Source organism: Brassica napus, chromosome C7 (genome assembly GCF_020379485.1).
Source record: "Brassica napus cultivar Da-Ae chromosome C7, Da-Ae, whole genome shotgun sequence".
NCBI classification, from domain to species: Eukaryota; Viridiplantae; Streptophyta; class Magnoliopsida; order Brassicales; family Brassicaceae; genus Brassica; species Brassica napus.
In genome coordinates, this window is record NC_063450.1 from 9,488,734 (window position 1) to 9,513,721 (window position 24,988).

Consider the following 24,988-nt stretch of genomic DNA (forward strand, 5'->3'; position numbering starts at 1 on the left):
ATAAAATACTTTGTCATATATAAATAATCTGATGTTTCAATTTTTTAAGAACATAAATAATAACTTATTATGCTGGTTTCTTCATTTAATAAGATATAAAGTAATAAAGTATTTGTAAGAAAATTATGTCCGCATATGTGGGAAAACACCTAGTATACTATTAATTGAGAAGTGATTTTTGCATTCGAACTCTCACTTTAAAAGTTAGAGCGGTTAAAGTCTTTGTTACCCTTAATTAATTTATATCTATATATTTATTATATAATTAAAAAAATATGTTTAAAATATTAGATTTATGTGTTATATTAGATAATGACTATAATTATTATAATAAAATTGTCAAAAATTAAAAAAAAACATTTTTTAAATAAGAGAATTCCTTTACATATATATATATATAAGACATATATATTATATATAGTGCTGTTATTTGGAAATAATATTTTCTATTATAAAAGTTAAAATTGAAGATAAAAATATATAATTGAATATTAATAAAGCAAAAAAAATTGTATAAAGATCTTTTCAAAAATATTTCTAATATGTGAGTGCTTTTAAAGTTTCAATAAAATAGTAAGCGTATATATATTTTGATGAAAAACTTTTTCAAATATAAATAATTTGATATTTGACTTAAACTTTTTGAAAACATAAATAAAATTTTGTTCGCTAATTCTGCTTTAATAAGACATATTTTAATAAATATTTATAAAAATATTATGCCTTGTATGTTCTAGTAAAACCTAGTTGTTGTCTTTAAATTATCTAAAAAGCGGAATAGTAAAACCGAATTGGTAAACTGGACCCAATTTTTTGGATACTAACTAGTCTAACTTTCGTTACCCAAACTGATCAAAAAGTAAAAGAACCAAATTAATCAAAACCTGAATTTATAAATACCTAAATGGTTCCTCTGTGCCCGAAAGAACGGAAAATAAAAGAAGAATGAACCCAACTGAAAACCCAATGCCCCGAGCTTATATAATCTATTAGACCAATGTGCTTCCACAAAAGAAGATATGTTTTCTATGCATACTAGAAAAGTTCCGTAGTTCAGTACTATACTAATTCTTGGTTCAGTTGCTAAAAAAAATAACTAATTCTTGGTTCATAAATGAACTGGTGTACATCTCCATAAATCTAAAAGAAGTTACACGAAGAGTGCACATTTGTGTCTTTGTTTACACTCAGAGACACAAGTTGCTTGAAGAGCACTTTCTCTGAAACCGAGATGCAATGTGGTCGAAAATACCCTCCTTTCTTGCAAACGTAAAATTGTTTTCGTTGGTTGTGAAACAACTTGTGATATTGTTTAGTTATGAGTTAGTTTAAGTTGTAGTTAGTTTTTTTACCCCATCATATTTAATTCATTCTTATTACATTTTGTAATATGTGAAAAAATATATAATAGTTGTATATGATTCTAACTTTTTTTCTTTGTTATTTTGATATCCATATCCATATCCATATCCATATACTTATACTTTAGTATTTAACTAAATTTTGTAATTTATAATTTATTAGATATGTGTTTTGTGGACGTGGACGGTTTCGAAGATGATCCCGAGCTCGAACGACAGTATCCACCGCCACCACCACCAAGGTATCCACCACCGCGGCCACCATCTCTGTATCCTCATCATAACGTCTTCCACCTCCACCGTATCCACCACCATCTCTTCCTCTTGAGTAACCACCTCCACCACCATTGTAGCCACCACCTCTGTGCAATTTTGATTAACCAAAATATAAGGACCATTTGTGCAATTTTGTGAACTTTGGATTTGAGAGGATCGAGTGACTTTCAATCACAATTCTCCGGTGATAAGTTGGATTTGAGAGGATCGAGTGAAATTTTGAACAAAACTAAAAGAAATAAATTGAAATCTCTAAAAGAATGGAGCTTGAATGAGTGAAACAAAAGACGATCAATTTGGAATCAATGGTCTTGTTTTCAGAGGTAGCCATAGTTAAGCTCAAGAAAGCTCGTATATGGAAACGAGATTGAAGATCAAAAGACAGAGAAGATTCAAATTGTAAGGAATGGATGTGAGGGAAACGAGTTGGTGAGTCTCGCCTTTTCTAGCCGGATGATGGTGAACAACGGTGAACCAACGGCATTGGAAAAGATAAAGTTTTGTGGGTCGCCTGAAAAGGGAAGAAAAAACCGTAGCAGAGGGATAGTAGAAGAAGTTGAAGCTCAAGATGAGGGTTTTGAAGTAGAAGAATCCATTTTGAGTCGAATTTAACAATACTGAGCTTTGAAAGATTTGATTCTTAATTTATTTTCTCTCTGGATTCTTCTTTTTTGTTCTCTCTGAGATTGATAGAGAATAGAAGAGGAAAGGTACAGAGGTGGAGAATAGCTGTCAAATGGAGGTGGAAGATGGTAATTGTGTAACGAATGTTTACACTTAAAAGGGTATATAAGACAGATCACTCTCACAATGTTTCCCTCAAGCACTATGTGTCGTATTTCGTAATTGAAAAGACAAAATGTGTCTGTTGGTCTAATTTTTTCTTACATGAATCTTCTAGTATTGGAATATTTTTCAGCAACTGAATCTGTTGAACAACTTACTAGTTCTTAGTATTTTTCTTACATATATAATTAAGAAAACCTGTTTAATCAATGAAAGAAATAACGATGATTATAATTCGAAGAATTTTTTTTTTTATAACGACTACTTTATTGATTAAGTTGGTCCAATGTAATCTATGTGAAGGTCTACAACAATTGACATTGGTACATAGTTATAAAACCAAAATAAAGCATTGTAAGGGATATTTTGCTTTGCTAATTTGTCTGCAATTCTATTTGCATCACGTCAAACCCAAGAGTAGGTTGCACCCATAAACTTGTCTCTCCACCACCAAGCTTCTCTGATCCAATTATAGCCCACAAAGTAGAGTCCTGATCCATTCAGAAGATCAATCGCTTGTTTACAATCACTTTCAAAGATTACTCTTGTATATCCTCTTGCCCAACACTGTTGCATCGCCATGATTATTCCTTGAATTTCGCCTTCCATTGGTGACCTTACACATACACCAATACCTTGACATGCACCTTTATAAGTTCCATTTTCATCTCTTATAATCCATCCAGCTTTACTTGGAGTCTCTGCATTCACAAAAGAAGCATCTACATTGCATTTTAGCCATCCTACTGGTGGTCGTTTCCAGCGTTGATTCCGCATCAGTATTTGTTGGCCTGAAATGTTAGGTCGTCCAGAAGACACATTTAATGTTGAGTGAGTAGACCATTCCTGAGCATCTCGCCTAGCTTGTTGTAATACATGTCTCCCATCAATCTGTTTATTCTGAAATATCAGCAAATTTCAGCTCTTCCATATCCTCCATAATAACCAGAAGGGAAGGTTTGTCAGATGTATGAGCTGTGTAGATGTGCAGCATTGAAGACATACTTCTATCTTTTCTTCCAAAGTCGCCTGTGGGTCAGTCAAGATTGTATTAGGGATTCCAGAAGCTCTCCATATCTGTTGAGCATAAATACAATCAAATAGAAGATGCTTATCTGTTTCATCCCCATTGCAGCAGCGTCTACATTAGGCATCTGGCATGATATGTCTCCGTTTTAGGTTTGCTCCAGAGGCTATACTTCTTGATAGAACTTTCCATATAAAATGGTGTATCTTTGAAGGCATCTTCGTGTTCCAAATTTTCTTTTTCAAACTAGGATTTCCAAAGGTCGGTTCCACTCTTTCTCTTGTTGGTAGATGAGTGCTTAGCCAATACCCCGATTTGACAGTGTATATTCCATCATCTTTATAATGCCACTCCAATAGGTCCTGTTTTGCCGTTGTAGACAGTTTTAAAGCTAGTACCTTTGGTATATCTTCATCCACTATTACTGCCCGCACCTTTTGCTCATCCCATCCATTACCATACTGACTAAATAACTGAATTACTTTCCCAATCCTTGATCCCGGAATCCTTGGACGTGGAGCTCTTGGTGTATGATCAGGTATCCAAGGGTCTGTCCAAGTGTTGATAAGACTGCCATCACCAATGATGTACCGCATACCTTGTTTAACTAAATCTCTTCCATACAATATTGATTTCCATGCGTAAGAAGCCTTTTTTTTCAACACAGCCGAAAGGATGTCACCATCTTGAAAATACCTTGCCTTCAAGATTCTTGCCATCAAGCAGCCCGGGTTTTGTAATATCCTCCATACTTGTTTACCAAGTAATGCCTGATTGAATTTCTCAAGATCTCTGAATCCCAAACCCCCTTCTGACTTTGGTAAACTCACTCTCTTCCAGTCATACCAATGCATTCCTTTATTTTCGCCTGAACCCCACCAAAATCTCGCAAGTACTCTGTTTATCTCATCACATACTTCTTTCAGTAAGCGGAAAACATTCATAGAAAAGATTGGCATAGCTAACGCAATTGACTTCAATAGAACCTCTTTACACCCTGGAGATAAATATTTCTGGCTCCATCCTTGAGTAACAGCTTTTACCTTATCTACTATATAAGTAAACATATCACTCTTCCTTCTTGTGAATTGTTCTGACATGCCTAGATATTTGCCTATGCCACCTTCATTATGGATTCCAAGAATATTCCTCATCTGAGTACGAACAACATCAGAGACCTTATGTCCAAAGGTAATTGACGACTTCATTAGATTAACTGCTTGACCTGATGCTCTTTCATAATCACCCAAGATTTTCTTTAACTTCTTACAGGCTCGTGCATTCGCCAAAGAGAAGAAGAGAGAGTCATCTGCAAACAGCAGATGATTAACTGGCGGGGCTTGAAGAGAGATTTTGACACCAAGTAAGGATCTATCTACCATAGCTCTGTTCATCATGTGAGATAATACCTCTGCACAAAGAATAAACAGATACGGGGAGAGGGGATCCCCCTGTCTGATTCCTCTACCTGGCTCAAAATATCCTTCTGGTGATCCGTTAATCAATACAGAAAAAGACACCGTGTTTACGCATGCCATTATCCATTGAATCCATCTGACATGAAAACCTATTCTCTTCATGGTTTCTTCCAAGAATCCCCATTCAAGCATGTCGTATGCTTTGGTAATATCAGTCTTTACCGCCATATATGAGGTTGCCTGTCTCTTTCTTGCTTTAAGACAGTGGAAAACCTCATGCGCAATAATGATGTTGTCTGTGATGACTCGGCCCGGGATAAATGCTTGTTGATTTTCAGTGATGAGGTTGTGGAGATGTATCTTGAGTCTGTTGATTAACACTTTGGAGATCACCTTATAAGCAACGTTGCATAGCGCAATAGGACGAAAGTCTGTCATGCCTGATGGTGGATAAATTTTCGGAATCAGACATATGTTGGTGTGATTTAACTGTTTATCCAGAACACATGTCTCAAAAAACTGTTGAACCTCACATACTATGTCAGTCTTCAGATCATCCCAATATTGATGGTAGAAGACAACACTGAATCTATCCAGTCCAGGAGCCCGATGGGAGCCAATATCAAACATAGCTTGCTTTATTTCTTCCTCTGTGACTTCTCTCGTGAGGTCAGTATTTATGTCCTCAGTAACCCTTATTGGGAAACCCTCAAAAACAGCATCATACAGACCCAAATCAGGTGGTGAGGAGGTAAAAAGATTACAGAAATATTCTTGCGCCACTCTTCCAATTCCTCTCTGTCCTCGATGAGTCACTCCCGCCATATCTTGAAGTGAGGAAATATTGTTTCTGTATCTTTTACCTTTGGTAATAGCATGAAAATATGTGGTATTTCGATCTCCAGAACGTAGCCACTGAACTCTGCTTTTTTGTTGCCAATAAACTTTTTCCTCCATATAGGTTTGATCTAGTTCTGCTTTTAAATTTTTCCTCTCTTGTAGGGTAGCAGAGTTTGAAGTGATAGCGTTATCAAGACGTCCTCTTAGTAGATTGATATTTTCCCTCACATTGCATCTATGACTCCGTTTCCAGCGGGAGATTTGTTGTCTACATCGTCCAATCATCTGAGCCAATGGGATTTGTATTAACTGAGTCTGTCCCATACCGTTCCAGCCACGATGAACTGTATCTGCAAAACCATCTTTGTCCTTCATACGAATGTCAAATTTAAACATTCTACGTGGTTCTTCCCTCTCTGCAGCTATAGTAGTTATCAAGGGTCTATGATCAGATTCACCAATCTCTAAAAACTCAGTTTCTGATGCAGGGAAAGCTTCAAACCACGCAGTATTTGCCATTGTTCTGTCTAAACAACACTGAACTTGATGAGTACCTCTTTGACCAACCCAAGAAAATCTGTTTCCTATTGAATTGAGATCTGTGAGATCGTGATTCCTAATGAGTGTCCTGAAGTCTTGGAAGAAAGCTTCGGCTCGAGTGCGTCCTCTTATCTTTTCATGATTCCCAAGTATTTCATTAAAATCTCCTGCTAGAAGCCATGGCTGGTTTCGGTAAGCCCTATATAGTGTTAAATATAGCAAATCCAAAAACTGTTTTGAAAAATGAAGCACCATCAAAAGACCAAAAGGGCAAAACGTTCCCAACAAATCCGAAGGAAAGGATAGTTAAAAAACTCTCAATGTATTTGATCGATCGCAAGAACACTTCTAGCCGCCAGAAACAATCGCATGAATAGCTTCGCTGACAGATTGATCATCTGCTCTAACAGCCAGTTTCATTGCAATTTCCTTTCTGTTGTCCATTCCAAACTGTGCCTTCACCAAGACTTTCACGTTCCCTATGTACAAACCTGACAGTAAACTTGTGTGTGACCTTGCATTGCTTGCAACTGTCTCTGTCCCCTGAGAACACAAATAAAACAATGCATTAAGAAGGACAAATCGGGAATTGTATTAAGATTGGGGAGAAGCGCGCCTAACCTCACAAGACTGCATGCCAAGAACATCAGTTACAGCTTTGACTGCTTCGCCTAAGCTCTCTCTGGGGCCAAGCCCATACTCATCTACAAGCTCGTTCTCTGGGTCCATGCTTTCCCATGCATTCCTGAAATTTGAAACACCGACGTTCACCATGTAGTCAGCAGGGACAATCTCAAGGTCCTCGAGTTGGTACTCATCTTCCACACCATCTTCCTCTGCTTCACCTGTGTTTGGGTCAACCTGTTCATACATTGATCATGTGATTATTTATACTAATCAACTAAAAGTGGGTGGAACTGAAAGCTTATGAGGCATGTACGTACCTCCTTGACAACGAAGGTCAATGTGTTTGAGAACTTTCCAACAGCGGGGACTCCTTCTGGCTTCTCAAACGCCACAAAGGCCTGACCAGGAGAATCGTAAGGGAGCGAGTTTAGAGGCTTCGAAGATAGTTCACTGAACTCCTCTGCTTCTGAGGCATCTACAATTACATTGACCTGCAAAACAAGGGAGGAGGAAGGAATTGTCAAGGATAAAGGCTTTCAGTGGCTTTCAGCTAATATATTATCATTGCTCATTACCCTCTCCAGCAATTGCTCTGGTACTGTGTTTGTACAGTTATACTGAAAGACAACGTGACTCCCGAAGATATGCTTTACAACATTGACTGAGTATTCTGTTTCAGCTTCAGTTAGCTCCACAGGTGAAGAAGACTGAAAATACCACATGTTTAACCAATAAGGATGAGTGAATAAGTGTAAACTCAAACGAGAAGCGTGTGCAGAAAATTTGTATACAAACCTTGAAAAGTTTGCCAAAGGTAGCAAACTCTGGAATAGATGATAGAAGTCTTTCATATGCATCAAACCCAGAAACAGGTGCAGGTGGTGGAGCACCAAGACCAGTGGGCTTTTTGCCCTTGGCTTTCTTCTCTGCGAGTGGCTGCGATTTGACTTCCTTAGGCACAGAATCAACATCAAAAGCTTCTTCAGAGGGCTCCTGCAACATCAAAGATATAATATGGTAACTGACTTCCTAAAGAGTATGTATAGAGTAGAAAGCTAGGATATGTGAAGCTCACATAGTTTTTCAGACTTGTCTCCATGTTGACTAAAGGGGCCTCCAGGGAACCAAACAGAAACTCTCTGCTATCGTTGTCGGTTTCAACAAGGCCATCATCGTTGCCAAGTATACTCAAAAAGAGTGTTGCTCTATCACGAACCTGGAGATAAAGACATTGAAATTCAAATTAAAAACAACAGTTTGTGCAGACCGAAACCCATGCATGCAATCTGTATATAACGAACGAGACATGATGATATCCACAGGACCACAGATTTACTACTGCAACCAATGACTAGAAGGCAACTTTTCAATAGGACTAGGCGCAAACCTCGTCATCACTGTCATAGATGCAGCGCTTCAGCAAGACAGTAATCCGGGGCTGCAAGACAATTATTGATGTAATATCTTTGTCATCAACCGAGGATGATAAATAATAACCTTAATGACGCTTAATAAGATAACTATACCTTCAAAGCTTCAACCATAAACCCAAACTTCGCAAGTGTGCAAACAGCAGCTGCTCGAACAGTTGCATTCTCCAAATGCACACGGTTGTATATATACCGGATATACTTGCTAGGATCTGAGGTGTTCGGCCCTTCTATTCCCAGGAAATGAAGGATCTACGTGAAAAAGATATATTTAAATAACAATGAAAACATAAACAGCTGCAATCCCAGGTAAAAGATGGCGAAAAGCAAATTACCTGAGTTGAAAGGTAAGTGAATTCACAATCTTCGATAAACTCGCAAAGATGGAGCAATCCATTTTCCTTTGCATCTGGAATATCTCTGATAATGGTTACAATAGAATCAACAATTGCCCTTTTATACTCGAATCCACCTTCTTCCCTAAGAATGTTGCTCAAGAAGTTCATCCTACAAATGAAAAGAGAGAGGCAAAGTTACCAAATGCCAGGGATACACAGCTTGACACCTCGACAGAATGGTAACTTCTACAGACCAAAACTACCACTAATGAAACCTAAATGTTCACTTACAATGATCTATACTTCAGCGGAAATTTCACACACAAAGATCTTATGGCTTCCACTACCACAATTTTGAACTCATCTGCGATATCTGACATGAAATTAGTTATCTGCTTCATCAACCGTTCCACACTAGATTCATTCCCTGTTTTCAGAAGTGTGGTGATTGCAAGTGTAGCAATGCTTCTATTCTGATCAGAAATTAAACTCTCCATATCAATATTGCAGTTGGTGACTGCCATGGGATGAGTCATTGCAACCTGCGCAGTTCAGACCTCGATTCAGTATACAGTGTATATAGGGAAGATCTTTCAATGTATATCCTTGTACAGCATCTCATTATCCTCTATTAAAGAAAATGATTAAGCTACTCAGGAAAACTCAGGAACAGGCTTTCAATTTGTCTGTCAGGAAATAAAGAAAATAGTTTTGTAGTGAGAGGTGTCCAAGAAAACAAAGAACGAATTGTACACCTTGTTTAGTGTCCGGACCGCAGCAAATCTCAGCACTGGTTTAGGGGAACTCAAAAAGAGCTGGAGGACAGTAATTGCTGGAGTCAATTCCCGGCTTGACACACCATCAAGCTCTGTGATAGCCCTGGCAGCCTCAAGGATCACCATTTCTGCCTTATGGCGAAGGCAACTCTCCAGAAAATCATAAAAAGGACGTTCCCCAGACTGGCTATGGTTGCCCATGTCCCGGATTATCTGAATAGAAAAATTAAAGTTGTCATGCCAAGACTTTCATACATCATATTATCATGAAAAATAGAGGCCAAACCTGACTGGTGTAACGTATCAAGAGACACTGGGCCAAAGGAGAACGGACAGCTCCCTTGGTCAAAGAACCAACCAACTTGCTGACAGCCAGGCGGTCATTTTGGCGTATCTGGATATGATAGATAATCAATACTCGTAAACGTTTATTAGATCACACCTCCTATGATCTACAAGACCCTACAGCAGACTGACATGATATGTAGCACTAGGAGCTAATACAGAGTGAACAATATAGGTAAGATAAAGCAGCTCAGGATTTCAGCTTTGCATATGTGGCATGGTCTCATGAAAGATTAGCAAAAGAATGAAGCATAAGTATCCACACAAACATATGAAAGGTATGCAACAATGACCATACTATATAGAAGTATATAACTATAAAGCTTATTTATGTTTCTAATTAATACATTTAGTAATATGCTACCAGGACTACATAAAGATGTTACTTGTCAGTGAATGACTAAATCCTCAGGAAACAATTTACTTTCTGCTAACACAAGATCAAATAATGTACCTGATGAAGCAAAGCTAAGGCATGAAACTGAACAAGGGCTGCTCTTGACTGCACAGCTTCTTGAACCTCGTTGCTCCATCGTTTAACAATTTCTGGGTTTGACTGGAAACAAGAATGGAAGTGTATCAGTCTAAATCTCACACTAGGAAACAGCCCTATAAATTTGGTCATTTGGTGCACAAAGGATACCTTTAGCATGTGAAGTCCACTGACTAAAGCCGCACTTGAAACAACAGGGTTCTTATCCACGATAGCTTGTTTCAAGTAGCGCTCAATTTGTGTAAGAAGGGTTCCGTCAATTATTCGGCAGAGAACACGAATAGCATTTGCACGGTACATATCAATCTTGCTGTTCATATCCTTCATCAGGGAGCTTGTCACAATAATAACCTATAGAGAAAGAAAACACCTTATTAGAAATTCTAGCTGCAGTGAAGTGCAAGATTTCCACCTCTAAGCCAAATATGGAACACGAACCTCGTCCGATCCTGGAGATAGTTCCTTAATGATCAAGTAGACCATTCTCCTCAAACCAGTGTCTTTAGATTGGAAAAGCTTTGTAACGGAGAAGAAAACTTCTGTTGCTTCAACCTGCACAAGAAGCAAAATGTGAGAAAAACAAGGAAGACCAAATCAGATGAACCAAAAAAAAAAAAAACAGACCTTGGTGAATGACTCCCCTTGGTTAAGAAGATAAAGGAGTTTCGTGATGACCTACAAAATTTCATTCAAAAACATATGTGCTAAAAATAAAATGCCACGGAAAGAAACAGAATAACAAAAAAAAAAAAGACGCAATACAAAGGCTTACCTGCGAGCACCTTCTAGGATCAAGCTGAGGGTCATTGAAGACTCTAGCTTCTTGAAGCACTGCTCCTTTCTCAATTCCCATGAATGGAGAAAACTCCACTGATCCACATACATTAGCAATAAGCAACCATAAATACCGGATCCAGAAAACGAAATAACGTATGTATAACAATCACAACATCACATTCTTCACAGTGATTCGAATCCAAGGTTGGGTAGATCTACGCATCGATTACACTAAATGATAATACAGATCTAAAAACCAGAAAATGGTTGAACCGAAGAGAAAGAAGGAAGACGTACGCTCATCGTCGAGATCATCGTCTTTCTTCACGAGTGGTTGTGCCATAGCTCTGAGATCTCGATTTGCTCAGATCTCTTCTCTTCCCTTCAATGCAAATGCGCGGAAACGAAGGAAGAATATTGAGACTCGAAGAGCTGGGATGATGAAAAGAAAGCAGCGATCAGCTGCATCCGCACTAGACGTGGTTCCCTATGTACAAACTGCCCGATCTTCCGCCACGTCATATCTCTTGTATTTGACGGTCTAAGTGTTTCAGTCCAGGTTTTTAATATTTTTATTTTTCTCATTTCCTGTACTTATTCTCATATATATATATATATTTATTTATTTATTTTTAACTATTCTATTATCCAAATTAGAAGTGTTCTAAATTTTTTTATTTATTTAAATATTTAAAATATTTATTTTTATTCATATATCTATATATTGATGGGTTTTTTTTTGACAACAACATTTAGAACTACAACCGATTCAGCAAGCCAAACCGGTGGGATAGAATCGACATAAAACATAGCTGAACGAGAACTTCTCGCACCACGTGCAAGTTTGTCCGCCAAAGTATTTTATGCTCTTGGAATATGTCTGATCCGGAAGTCAGGGAAGAAAGTTTTATTGCGGCTGAATTCTTCCATGTGTGTAGAGAAAGATGGTTATTCTTCAGGTGTTGACACCATCTTCACCAATTGAGAACAATCCGTCGCAAAAACTACATCAGAAAATTGCAGGGTCTTCATGCACTCCATTGCCCAAATTAGTGTTTCACATTAAGCATGCAGAGGTGACAGGCTTCTACGAAGATTCATCGCCCCCATCATAACATCTGTCGAGCCACTCTTTCTGCAGAACCACCATTGTCCCGTAAATATATCATTTTCTTTCCAGGCTCCATCAATATAACAAACCCTGGTATTTTCCAAGGACAGATAGTCTGGCTGTTGTAAGTTCCCACGCTGGGAATTTTCAAAAGGTCGGTTCCCTATTAATTGAGCCTCCGTACATTCCACGTCAGCCAGCCAAAGAATCTCCAACGGGTTTCCATTTCTGTTCGAGTAAATCTTATCATTTCTTGCCTTCCATATATACCATAATATCCAAGGGAATAACTAAAAACATCCTCCTTCGGCAGTCTCCAGAATAGATAATCCATACTGGTGAAAATTGAAGATGATGGAAAAATTGCCGGAGAGGAAGGATCCTGGAAAGTGCCCATGTTTGTAATGCTGTTGGACATTCGAAAAGTACATGATTAGTGGACTCCTCATCTACCCCACACATGCTACAGCGTGTGTCACAATCGATTTCCCGAGCCTTAAGGTTTTTTGAAACTGGTAGCGTACCAGATAATATATGTCACACAAAATGTCTCAACTTTGGAGGACACTTTAGTTTCCAAGAAAACGCCAACAAATGTTTTATATTTGGTCCAAAATATAAAGTTCTTTGAACTCTATCTGGATATAAAGATTTAACCCTGAACCATGATTTAACCGAATATTTACCAGACTCCATAAAACTTCATCCAAATGTGTCTGGTTTATGGGATCTACTGACCGCCAGACCCCCTAATTTGTTTCACGTCATCAGGATGTATATAAGCATTGAGCAAATCCACATTCCATGAACGATCAACTGAATTGATGAGATGTTCCACCGTTAAAGAAGGATTTAAAAACTGAGTAGTATTTTTTGGTAATGCTGACCTCGGGAAAGGAGCGGGGATCCATGGATCTGTCCATACAGAGATAGACTGACATGTTCCCACTCTTTTGGTTAGCCCTTTTTTAACCAGAGATCTAGCTGAGCAGATACTTCTCCATCCATAAGAGGATGAGTAAGATCTGTGTTCGTCTAGAGGATCGGTATTCCAAAAATATCGTCCTTTGAAAACCTTTGAGAACAAACAATCTGGTTTGTCTAATAAACGCCATAATTGTTTAGCCAACAGGGCTGTATTGAAATCTTGATGATCTCTAAAACTCAACCCCCCTCCTCCTTATGGGCACATACTTTGTCCCATGAAAGCCAATGAATTCTTTTTTTGTTTCCGCTACCTCCCCACCAAAAATGTGAAAGAGTACTTGTTATTTTCTTCGTTACCCCTTCAGGAAGTCTGAAACATGACATGACATGTGTTGGCATCGGTGAAGCCACTGATTTAATTAATACTTCCTTTCCCCCTCATGTAAGAAACCGAACTGTCCAACCATTCACTTTATTATTTACTCGTTCATTTAGGAAGCCAAAGATTTGTATTTTTGAGCCCCCCAGACTCTCCGGTATGCCCAAATAATTCTCCATTCCTCCCAAATTGGTAATACCAAGGATATTATGAATATCCAACCTTATATTATCTGGAACCTAGTGACCGAATTGCATCAAGGATTTCTGGAAATTAATTTGTTGTCCAGACACCGCCTCATAGTCTTTAAGGAGTTTTAATATAACCCCACATTCCTCCATAGTAGCCTTACAGAAGAATAAACTATCATCCTCAAATAAGAGATGAGAAATATATGGGCTTCCTCGTGCAATTTTTAAACCCGTTAGTCGTTTCTCTCGTTCTTGTTTCCTAATATTAGCTATAAGAGCCTCAGTACAAAGAATTAATAAGTATGATGACAATGGATCACCTTGCCTTAAGCCTCTCTCCGGGACAATATGCCCTTTTGGTTGTCCATTTAAAAGGACCTTATAATGAACTGAAGAAATGAATTGCATCATCAGGGCCACCCAATCAATAGAGAAACTCATCTTCAACAATAACCGCTTGACAAAAGACCACTCATCTCTGCCATAAGCCTTACTCATATATGTATTAATTGCAAGAAATTTATCCTTGCATGAATTGTTTGTACGGAGGCCATGAAACATCTCCTGAGCAATGAGGATATTGTCAGAGATTAATCTTCCAGACACAAACGCAGACTGAGTTTCCGAAATCAAATTTGGTAATAAACCTTTGAGCCTCTGACATAGTACCTTTGAAATAATTTTATATCCAACGTTGCATAAACTTATAGGTCTCAGCTCAGTCATTCTATTTGGTCCAGCCATTTTTGGAATAAGGCAGATATTTGTCATGTTTAGTTTGACATCAAAAACTCCGTAAGGAAATTATTAACCATATCCACCAAATATTTTTTAATGATTGACCAAAACTGTTGATAAAAAAGTGCAGTCATTCCATCCGGACCAGGGGCTTTCCCCGGGTGCATCATAAAAAGTGATGTTTTCACCTCGTCCTCCATGGCCGTAGCCATTAGTTTTTGATTTTGAACTTCTGTTATCGTGTTCGGAACTTCCTCCAGGAAGCTATCAAACTCCTATGGAGAAGACGTATGAAACAAATCTGTAAAATACTTAACTACTACTTCCTCTACCTAAGATTCCGAATTAACCCAGTTACCATCTTCATTATAGAAACCAATAATTATGTTCTGAATCCGCCTTTGTTTAGTGAGGGCATAGTAAAATTTTGTGTTCTGATCACCGCAAGTATGCCATTTCGTCCTACTCTTCTGTTCCCAATATTGTTCCTCGTCCCGGTATGCTTCCTGTAATTTCCGAGAGACCTCCAGAACCTCCTCATTTGTCTTTGAGAAATCATTTTGAGTTTCCTCAAGTGCCTTTTGTAATGTATTTATTTTTCCTTTCCATATGGCGGATTAGCCTTTCTCCAAACCGAAATCTCATGTCTACAATTATGAATCTTTTCAACGACCCCTACTTCCCCTCGTCCACTCCTCGAGTTCCAACCTCTCGTGATGGATTCCATAAGCCCCTCTTCCCCTATCCATCGCTTATCGAACCGAAATTGCCGACGAAATTTGAGTATTTTGTTTTCAATATAGGCCACAATAGGTCTATGATCTGAACCAATCATCCCCAAATATTCTACATGGAAGCATGGAAACAGATTATGCCACTCATTATTCCCAAGTGCCCGATCTAACCGGCATTTTACCACTTGCTTCTTCCTCCTCCCACTCGATGACAAGGTATTAACTAAACTTGGAAATTCTAGCAAGCCACAATTTTCTATCATATTATTAAAGGACAAAAAGGTATCTGCATGACGCAGAACACCACATTGTTTCTCATGATTTCCCGTAATCTTCTTAAGATCACCAATAATAAACCATGGTTCATCGCGAGCGATGCCAATTCGTGTTACTCTCTCCCAGACGTGGTCCCGAAGACTTTGGTTAGGTTCCCCGTATATGAAAGATATAAAAATTTGTTTGCCTTCATACTCTGTCTCCACATCAATAATTCGATTCCTCCCGGTAGAAGTGGTGGTCTAGCTCTCTTTTACGATTCTGCCTATAGTGATGGTTTAATGGTCAATTATTTTTGTTTATAAATCTATTTTGGTCATTTTCCTCTTTATGTGTTCTTTGGGTCAAAAAAATTTCTTTAGACTCTTTTGGAAGGTTTGCTTAAAATTGTAATATGAAATGTGTCTATTGAGTTAAAATAATGAATCAATTAATCATATATTATTTTCGTGTCATACATTTATACAAACATGGATCATTTTTTATGTTTCCTCGAACTCAAAAGTATATCATATCATATATGTCTTTTGAACTTTTGATTATATAATTTGGAAGCTTCTTTCATAAATTAAGATTACATATGGGAAATATGGTATATATGGAAAATTAGAAATTACAAAATTCATTGTAACATTTGATTATATCCTTATGAGGTTGACGAACGAGACTAAACTAGGGTTTTCATCGTCAGCCGTCAACTTTGTTTTGCTCCGGTGGCTGCCTCGTCTTCTCGAGGTCGTCGGAGGCGTTCCCTACCTTCTCCATATCGTCTATGTTCTCTCTTTGGTGGTCCCTGTCTTTGTCTCGGTGGGACAAAGGCTCTGCTACGTCGCACCAGTGAGATTTTTGGGTTTCTCTGTGGTTTGGCGGCGTGCAAAGTTTGCGTCCTCCTTTTCTCAGGCACATGTCTCTGTTTCTAGAGGCGGCGTTTTCAATGGTCAAAGACTCAGTGTTTATCAGTGTGATGGTTTACTAGATTTGTTTCTCTGTTTCTTAACTGCTTTGATTTCTCCCGGGTGGTGGCGCATGGTGGATAGTGGTGGTCAGATTTTTATTCATTCTATTGTGTTCTATGGTGGGGACGTGTCATGTGGCAGATAGTGGTTGATATCACGTTTTCATTGTCTTTATGGACATGTTTTAAAGGTGGTGTTAATGGATGTGATCGACTATCTATATGATTTGTACTTTGCAGTTCAAATTTGTTCAACGGTAGCTTAACTGAAGCTAATTCGAAACAAAATTGAAAAAAACAATTGAAAAAAAAGACTTATCTATACTATGAGAATTATGTTCTTGTTTCCGTTAAAGGTATTAGAGTCTGTCTGCTACTACTGGAACGGAACACCTAATTTAACTTATTTCGAAATAAGATCAGTTTGTTATTGCTAACGTGGCACCATTGATGTTGTCTTTGTAAGGTTATGGTGCTCAAAGACCATTAGTTTCTAATTATTATATTGTCGTATTCTTGAACTACAAAATAATAATAGGTGAAAAATGAAAATCATTATCAATAAAACAAAACTTAAAAAAAAAAATTATGAGATTCTCTTACGACAACAGAAACATAATCAATGATATGGAAAGGGAAACTGTCTAAGTTTAATACTAGGAAATTTACGAACCAGTAAAGCTCATTAATTAAACTAGGCTTCGAATCTCCTATCTCAAGTGGATTTTGGTGCCATCGAATAAGACATATAAATTCTCTTGAAATATACCTTTTTGTTTTATTCACTATAATTTTTTTTATAAAATACTATACATTATCTTTAATTGGTTTGTGGCATCACGGATTATCTACGCCAGCACACCTCGTTGAATAAAATTAAATTAATTCTGGTTTTTATCCAATTGAGCACATTAGAAAAGATTGTGTTCTAAAATTAAAAAATTTGTGGGAACCGAAATTCGCACCGTCGATATTCGTAAACGGAGGAAAGTCAAGAAACCCTAACTTTTCCTGAGATCTCGGATTCTCTGCGAGAGCCAACGACAAGTGACCAAATAAATGCGGAAAATATGAAAAGATAACAAAAACAAATTTATAGAAAAGGTACATCTTATTTCGAATCCGCGTAAGAGCGTTGCGATCATTACAAGAGATTATAAAAGCTTTGGCCGCAAAAGCTGTCAGCGAATTACCTAATTCTAGCAACCTAAAACCTTAAACCTAGTTGAGTCGCAGCTCGATAACATAAGAAGTAAAAGATACGAAAAAGGTTTTAATTGATTTCGGACTGAACTTTATGAAAGGATGCCTACGTACCCCTTTCGACGATCAAGACAAACGTAGTTCGATTGAAGGAGTGAACCAAGAGATCGAACTTCCTGTGCGAGTTCGTTTGGTAATCAGGTGCCAGTCATAAAAACAGAACATGTCGAGAATAATACCTAAAGTTTCCAAGTGTAGAGAGTTCTAAGAGTGAAAGAATTGTGTCTGTTTTGCATCTTCAACTCTGACGTCCTTATATACTCCTCTAGAGGCGGTTTGGTCTTTCCCTTTCTGCCCTCGGTCGAGTTTATCGTTTCGCGGAAATATTCTATTTTACTTCGATCTTTGTATTTATCTTCGGAAACTTCACATTTATCCTCCTAACTTGACATTTATCTTCTCATGTATAACAAAAGATAAACCGTCATAGCGATTGGGCTTGATTTCGTATAAAAATCGTAAGTGGCCTCTTAGCCGCGTTCTGGGCCCTTTCGGGCCGTTTTCCGACTTAGGCGTTTTTACGATTTTATAAGAAGGGCGCTTTCGAAACGGCGTCGATTCCGAAGAACATTCAAATTCCTCGTATAGCGTAGGCAATTCATGGTGTTCAGTTAATTGTTGCCGTTTTATATGATCAATCCGAATGTTATTCGAGAGAACGAGTGCTTGCGGTTTTTAAATAGTAAAGTTCCAACGGCGACTCCAATTGAGACGAAACAAGAGCAGGTTCGATCTAATCACAGAAGAGGGAGCTACGAGAATGGGATGAAGGCAGCGTGGTCGGTCCAACTCGCTCATTTGACGAGTTGGAGTAAGTCTAACTCGCCAAACAGGCGAGTTGGACGGTGTTCTCTGTCCAGTCTTTAGTACAACGGGCATAACTTCTGCTACAGGATGCTGATTAACCTCAGGCCGTTGGCATTGGAAAGCTTACTCAAATCTATATATTTAACAAAAGATGGGCTCAATCAAACCATGGGAAGGTCTTCATCCATAGCTAAACATCTGACGCGTCTGTGCAGTTCTGCACCTCAAAAGGTCTGAACGAACAAGTTGGATTACTTGTTTGGTTCTGTGATCCATTTCTCTCGAGTCTTTTGCTCAGGAACTTTTGTCGAGAGTGTATCGAGAAAGCTTTCGTACAGAAACACAATTTTTGGACGTTTATTTCGAGATAACCATTTTTGACCCCAACAATGTTTGCTTCTTATTGTCGATAAAATAATTCTAGAACGTCGTACAACCTTTTTAATAAAAAATTTTACGAAATTTATATTGCAAGAAATATTTTTCGGGGACTTTTAGACATTGATTCCGTCGTGACCGATTTTGACCCCAACAGTTAGCCCCCCAGCTCGTTAGTATTGTGAGCTTTTAGCGTGAGGTTCTAGCGAGTGGCTTGGCAAGTTAGGCGAAATTAATGGTTGAAAAGGTCCGTCGTAAGTGGTCTTCTCGTTCTTATGAAAGTGGAATGCTATAGGATTCGGGGTATGATGGCTGCCTACGTACCCTTGTTGCAGGGATCAAGCCTTTCTTAGTTCGTCTTGGAGTTAAGATTCTTATGACCTATTTTCCAGCGAGACCTTTACGGTCTAGTTTAAATGTCGTGTTGAGGTTATCAGGCATGTTGCTGCCGATGACATTTTATATGGGTGTAGAGGGAAGACTACGAGTTGTCATCTCATAATCTAACTCTGTGTGAGCTGCTATATCTGTGATCTGCTTCGAGAGTTTTCTGCAGTGCGTAAACTTGAGGGATTTCCGAAGACGCTCGAATATTAGCCAAGAGACAAATTTTGGGATCTCGTATTAGGGTGTTTGATACTATGCCTAGAGATGTTAAAGACCAGTGTGCTGGGTTTAGAGAAAGACCTAGGTCTAATCACGGCTTTAGGGGGTGCAATGACTACTTCGACTTACGTTTCCCGTATCATTTTCGACCTGATTCCTCCCCGATTTAAAGTCCGCGATATGTTCTCGGCTTACATGACTTGTATAGTAGGAATCGAGCATCTCTTCGAGGACAAGTTTTAAGTCTCCGGAAAGTGCTGACCAAAATTTCAGATTTTTATATAGCGCTATTACCCTTGTGTCAGGTGTACGAGAGCTATCTCTACGAGATGGCTTAGTCTGTTTAAAACGTTGAGAGTTTGTTGTGATAAGCAACAAACTTATCGGTAGATATTACCGTTTTGGACTCTTCGCGAAGGATACGTGTTTGAGAAGGTGTTAGTGCGTATGATTGTTTGGTCTTCCAAGAAGGTGGTTTTATCGCGGAAGGTATTTTTGTCAAAAAAACTTATTCTTCAAGCGTTTGCGACGTCTCGCGATACTGAAGAATGGTTTGTTACGAATTTTTCCTTACATGCCGCGTATTATGGGAGCTTTGTTACGAATTTTTCCTTACATGCCGCGTATTATGGGTAAAACATAGCGGGCTTAAAGTGAATTGTGGAATGTATCGAACTTGGTCGATTGTTGAGAAGTTTAGGTTTTCTGTTAACCGTTTGGTTGTGAGGACTGAGTTTCGTTACGAAGGATTTATCATATGATTTTCGACTGTGGGTTATACATTAATTATTCTTTTAATAGCCAGACGATGCTTTTAGACAAATCGCAGAATATCGTTTGGCCGTTAAGTGTTGGAGCGATGGTTTCTCAAATAGTTTGGCTTAGCGTGAAGGATGTGTTCACTCAGATAGCCAAGGACGTTATAGGTCAAGGATTAGACCATGGTACTTTTGTGTTAACATTAAGGTCATGTTAGTTTACGATCGTCCTTAAAGGAGATACCAAATTCTGGTTTGGACCTTTACTGGAGTGCGTAATTGACAGAAGGCCAAAAAGCGCTTGTCAAGATTGATAGGCCAAGTTTGTCGGGGTTATCCGTGTTAAGATGGCTGATAGTCATTGAAAACGATTCTCCGCTTTAGGTTTCAGTTATATGATGAATGTTTCGTATAATGTTACCTATAGTCTTATGAAAATTGATTCGTTTTTGTCTGAAGAAGACGTAGCCTAAGAGGTTTGATACAAAACCAGTGTGGAGTCAGCTGTGGGATGATTGCCTTCTCGGAAGTGACCGAGGGAAAAGAAAGGCAGAAGCCAGCGAGCCGCATGGCTAAAAAATGAGATCTATTAGATCGTAATGCGAAGAGATAAAGTTTAGATTGATCATCCAAAGTCAGATCTTGCAGCTTTGTGTTTGCTATACAAAATATACTTCTTTGTAAAAGCTGTTATGTTTACTTTCGAAAGTCTCTTCGTAAGACTTGATCTGATTGTAGGAAGGATTTTTCACTTAAGTAATGGGGACCGGTTTTACGAAGGTTGTAAATCGGTGATATGTATTCACATGTCAAAGTAGCGTTGTTTCTACGGGTTTTACGAGAAATGTTTTTGCTGGGACTGGGATTTGGTTGTTAACGACTTGGAATATGTCGATTTTAAGAAAATCGCTAGAAACGAATCGGTTTTAAGACGACGTTCGTATCTCTAGTTCTTTCTTTTATTAGGAAGTGATTTGAATATGCGTGGCAATCGTTTCTTGATTTTCAGAGAGTTTAGATCGGTTTGCAAGATCGGCTTGAACAGTCATGGAACAATATACCGAGACAGGAAAAAAACGCCTAAGAATTAGTTCGCTAGACTATTCACCTAGGTTTTAAGTTCCTTATAATTCTATGGCAGTCTCAAAAGCGTTTTTATTTCTAAGTACTTTCCTACGAAAATTCCAAGTCTGATTTCAGAAGATTTCAAGTCGGACATATCTTAGTTTTCTCGAAGATTTGGGTTTACCTCTTCTCCGTTTTGCTTGCTCATTTCCCTTCCTCTTCTCGTGTCTGTACGCCCTTTTCGATATTGGTGTTTATCCTTTGAAACTTGACAATTATCTTTCGAACTTGACTTTTATCTTCTCCCTTTATACGGCGTCAATTTTTATAAAAAGGTTCAAATTACTCGTATAGTTGAGGCAGCTAAGTTTGTTAAGTTAACCGTTGTTGTTTTATACGATCAATTTGAATTCATCTGAGAAAACAAGTCTTTGCGGTTTTTATCGTAAAGTTCCAATGGTAACTCCAATATAGACGAAACAAAAGACGTTTTGATCAAGATTCAAAGGAGAACTCAAAGATAGAGGTAAGGGCGAGTAGGATGCCCAAGAGGGCGAGTAGGAGCAAGCCAAGGAGTTTTCGGAAAACGTTTTTTGCTCAAACTCTTATGCGCTGAGATTTCTACAACTCGGTAATGAGACAAGTTTTGCGGGGTTTAATAGATTTTATCGTTGCCCTTTCTGTTTAGATGGAGAAATCACGAACTCGTTTTGGATCTCTTCCCGTGGCGACAAGTCGCGACTAGGTTTTTGATTTTCTCAAGAACTGTGGCGTTTGCGTAAACGTTGGCCATAGGTGCAGTGGCTGCTGGAGGTGTTTTACCAGAGCTGTTGCGAACTGCGACTCTGCCTTTCGTATTTCCAGACATCATTTTGATCAAGCGTTTTGCGGCTATGAGTTAGAGTAATTCGTACCCCCCCCTTCCTTCTAGTGCCAAACTGTGGGAACCGAAATTCGCACCGTCGATTTCCGTAATCAGAGGAAAGTAAAGAAACCCTAACTTTCCCCGAGGTCCCGGATTCTCTGCGAGAGCCAACGACAAGTGACCAAATAAATGCGGAAAATATGAAAAGATAACAAAAAACGAATTTATAGAAAAGGTAGATCTTATTTCGAATCCGCGTAAGAGCGTTCTGATCATTACAAGATATTATAAAAGCTTCGGCCGCAAGAGCTGTCAGCGAATTATCTAGTCCTAGCAACCTAAAACCATAAACCTAGTTGAGTCGCAGCTCGATAACAGAAGAAGAAATAGATTTGAAAAAGGTTTTGATTGATTTCGGACTAAACCTTATGAAAGGTTGCCTACGTACCCCTTTCGAGGATCAAGCCAAACGTAGTTCGATTGAAAGAGTGAACCAAGAGATCGAACTTGCTGTGCGAGTTCGTCTGGTAATAAGGTGCCAATCATAGAAACAGAACATGTCGAGAATAATGCCTAAAGTTTCCAAGTGCAGAGAGTTCTAAGAGTAAAAGAATTGTGTCCGTTTTGCATCTTCAACTCCGACGTCCTTATATACTCCTCTAGAGGCGGTTTGCTCTTTCCCTTTCTGCCCTCGGTCGAGTTTTTCGCTTCGCGGAAATATTCCATTTTACTTCGATCTTTGTATTTATCTTCGGAAACTTGACATTTATCCTCCGAACTTGACATTTATCCTCCGAACTTGACATTTATCTTTTCATGTATAACAAAAGATAAACCGCCATAGCGATTGGGCTTGATTTCGTATAAAAATAGTAAGTAGGCTCTTAACCGCGTTCTGGGCCCTTTCGGACCGTTTTCCGACTTAGGCGTTTTTACGATTTTATAAGAAGGGCGCTTTCGAAACGGCATCGATTCCGAAGAACATTCAAATTCCTCGTATAGCGTAGGAAATTCAAGGTGTTCAGTTAACTGTTGCTGTTTTATATGATCAATCAGAATGTTATTCGAGAGAACGAGTGCTTGCGGTTTTTAAATCGTAAAGTTCCAACGGTACTCCGATCGAGACGAACAATAGCAGGTTCGATCTAATCACAGAAGAGGGAGCTACGAGAATGGGGTGAAGGCAGCGTGGTCGGTTGATACACTAAAAATTAATCCTTGCTACTGTCAAGTTAACAGTGGTAATTGTAATATTTGAGATTCAGTCCAGAGGACCAGTTTACTCTTTACTCTTATGAGTTCAATAATAAGCTGAGAAACAAGTGGGGTTTTGAGAATTAATTGTGACGCAAGTAACTAGAATACCTTGATGGTTCAAATTCGATTTAAATGAAGCCGGCTTAGGGTTATTAATCGGGTGTCAATGCAAAACTGAACAACTATTCAAGTGCAATGAGGTGCGGTCTAGAACCCAGATCACTCGGCTAGAACAATCCACTATCGTGGTCTTGCTCTCTTTGCAGATCGGTCTTGAATCCTAAGTTCTCACTTGGAACAAGACGCGATAACAAGCCTTACAGACAAGATCTCACTAGTTCACTTAATACCCTAATATCTACTCTCGCTTATTAGGGATACAAAGCTCATTCAATATATGTCAATTTATCTCATAAGCGGTTAGCTAGGTGATTAAATCAGAAATCGAACATTAAGTGATCAATTCAATGTAAGCAGTAAGAACAATATGAATGAAGAACAGTTAAGATCACTTATTTGTGTTCAGTTCATGCGGCTAACACCCTACAACCCTAAGCAAGCTTAGCCTACTACTCAATCATAAAGCAGAATGACACAGACATGGTTTCTGAATAATACTGCATATAACATAAAGTAGAAAGACAAGGGTTCATGATGATCTTCTCGTGAGGATGAAGCCTTCTCCCTTACAAGTTGCTTAATCCAAAGAAAATAGTTCTAGGTCTCTTGCAAAAACTAGCGTAAGAAAAAGAAATGATAGCATAGGCCTTTTTATATGGAGGCGCTGGTGGTAAAGAGATAAGAGAGGGTGAAATCTAGGGAAAACTTCCGGAATAGAAAGTTTCCTTAATGATCGGGAACAGTCAGACGCTTGTTCTCTTCGGGAACAACCTTCGGGTTGGTCTAGATGGCTGTTCTGCATCGTATCCTTCAAAACGACATTTGACTTCCTGAATCTCTCTTCTTTGCTCTTTCACATGCTCCAAACCTGGAATGATATCAATTAAACACGGATTAGGACTGAGAATTAGCTCAAAGCACACATATAATGGTATTAAAAACACCATATATCAATTCCCCCAGACTTAGATCCTTGTTTGTCCTCGAACAAGGCCAAGCCTCAAGAACAGGGAGAAAGGTTTGAAAGAGTGGGAACTAGCTTTTCCTGAATAACCATGCTCTTACCACACATCTCTGAAGCATACAAGCTGTAGACTTAGACCGCACACCCTTACCAGAACACCCACGATCGCTGTTCGAGAATCAGCTCCGTACTCTCTATCTCGTACCTGAAAAGGTTGCACTATCGAGACAAAACTCCTTAAACATCAATTAAGAACAACGTGAGCTTCTCTTTACAGGCACTATTCAGGGTAGACGGGTTGATAAGGAACAGGCTATTTTATGGTGGAGCTGAGAGTGTTTAGGGGCTACCGTATTTGAGTGTATGCAGGATATCGCGAAAAATAGCAAGAGAGGACAGATCTATTGATGTCCACACCCCTTACTCGTTTCTGCTTCACGGATTTGGTTGTTCTCCACTTCGGGTCAATCATATGACTGTTCTCCAGCTCTTGACTTCTTTTCTTATTCCTCAAAAACCGGTACCAACTCCTGGCTCAACCCTTCCCAGTGGCGTGTATC

At 38.7% G+C, this 24,988-nt stretch overlaps 1 protein-coding gene across 1 annotated transcript; it reads right to left on the bottom strand.

Moving 5' to 3' along the window:
* Positions 1–6,462: 6,462 nt before the first annotated feature.
* Positions 6,463–11,538, bottom strand: LOC106410313 (coatomer subunit gamma). The gene is made up of 18 exons (XM_048762247.1): positions 11,332–11,538; positions 11,030–11,127; positions 10,882–10,932; positions 10,696–10,809; positions 10,408–10,608; positions 10,219–10,320; positions 9,706–9,813; positions 9,399–9,632; positions 8,935–9,185; positions 8,641–8,812; positions 8,402–8,557; positions 8,263–8,313; positions 7,951–8,091; positions 7,671–7,868; positions 7,451–7,582; positions 7,193–7,366; positions 6,870–7,109; positions 6,463–6,791 (listed from the first exon to the last, which is right to left on the bottom strand). Exons 1-18 carry the CDS (start codon positions 11,375–11,377, stop codon positions 6,597–6,599), a joined length of 2,664 nt encoding a protein of 887 aa, XP_048618204.1. The 5' UTR covers positions 11,378–11,538; the 3' UTR covers positions 6,463–6,596.
* Between the last annotated feature and the right edge of the window lie 13,450 nt (positions 11,539–24,988).

Coding starts and splice junctions, on each gene's coding strand:
- LOC106410313 (XM_048762247.1), bottom strand. CDS start 11,377: ATGGCACAACCACTCGTGAAGAAAGACGATGATCTCGACGATGAGC. Junction 10,933..11,029: donor ATCCTAGAAGGTGCTCGCAG/GTAAGCCTTTGT, acceptor GAAATTTTGTAG/GTCATCACGAAACTCCTTTA. Junction 8,092..8,262: donor TCTATGACAGTGATGACGAG/GTTTGCGCCTAG, acceptor CTTTATCTCCAG/GTTCGTGATAGAGCAACACT.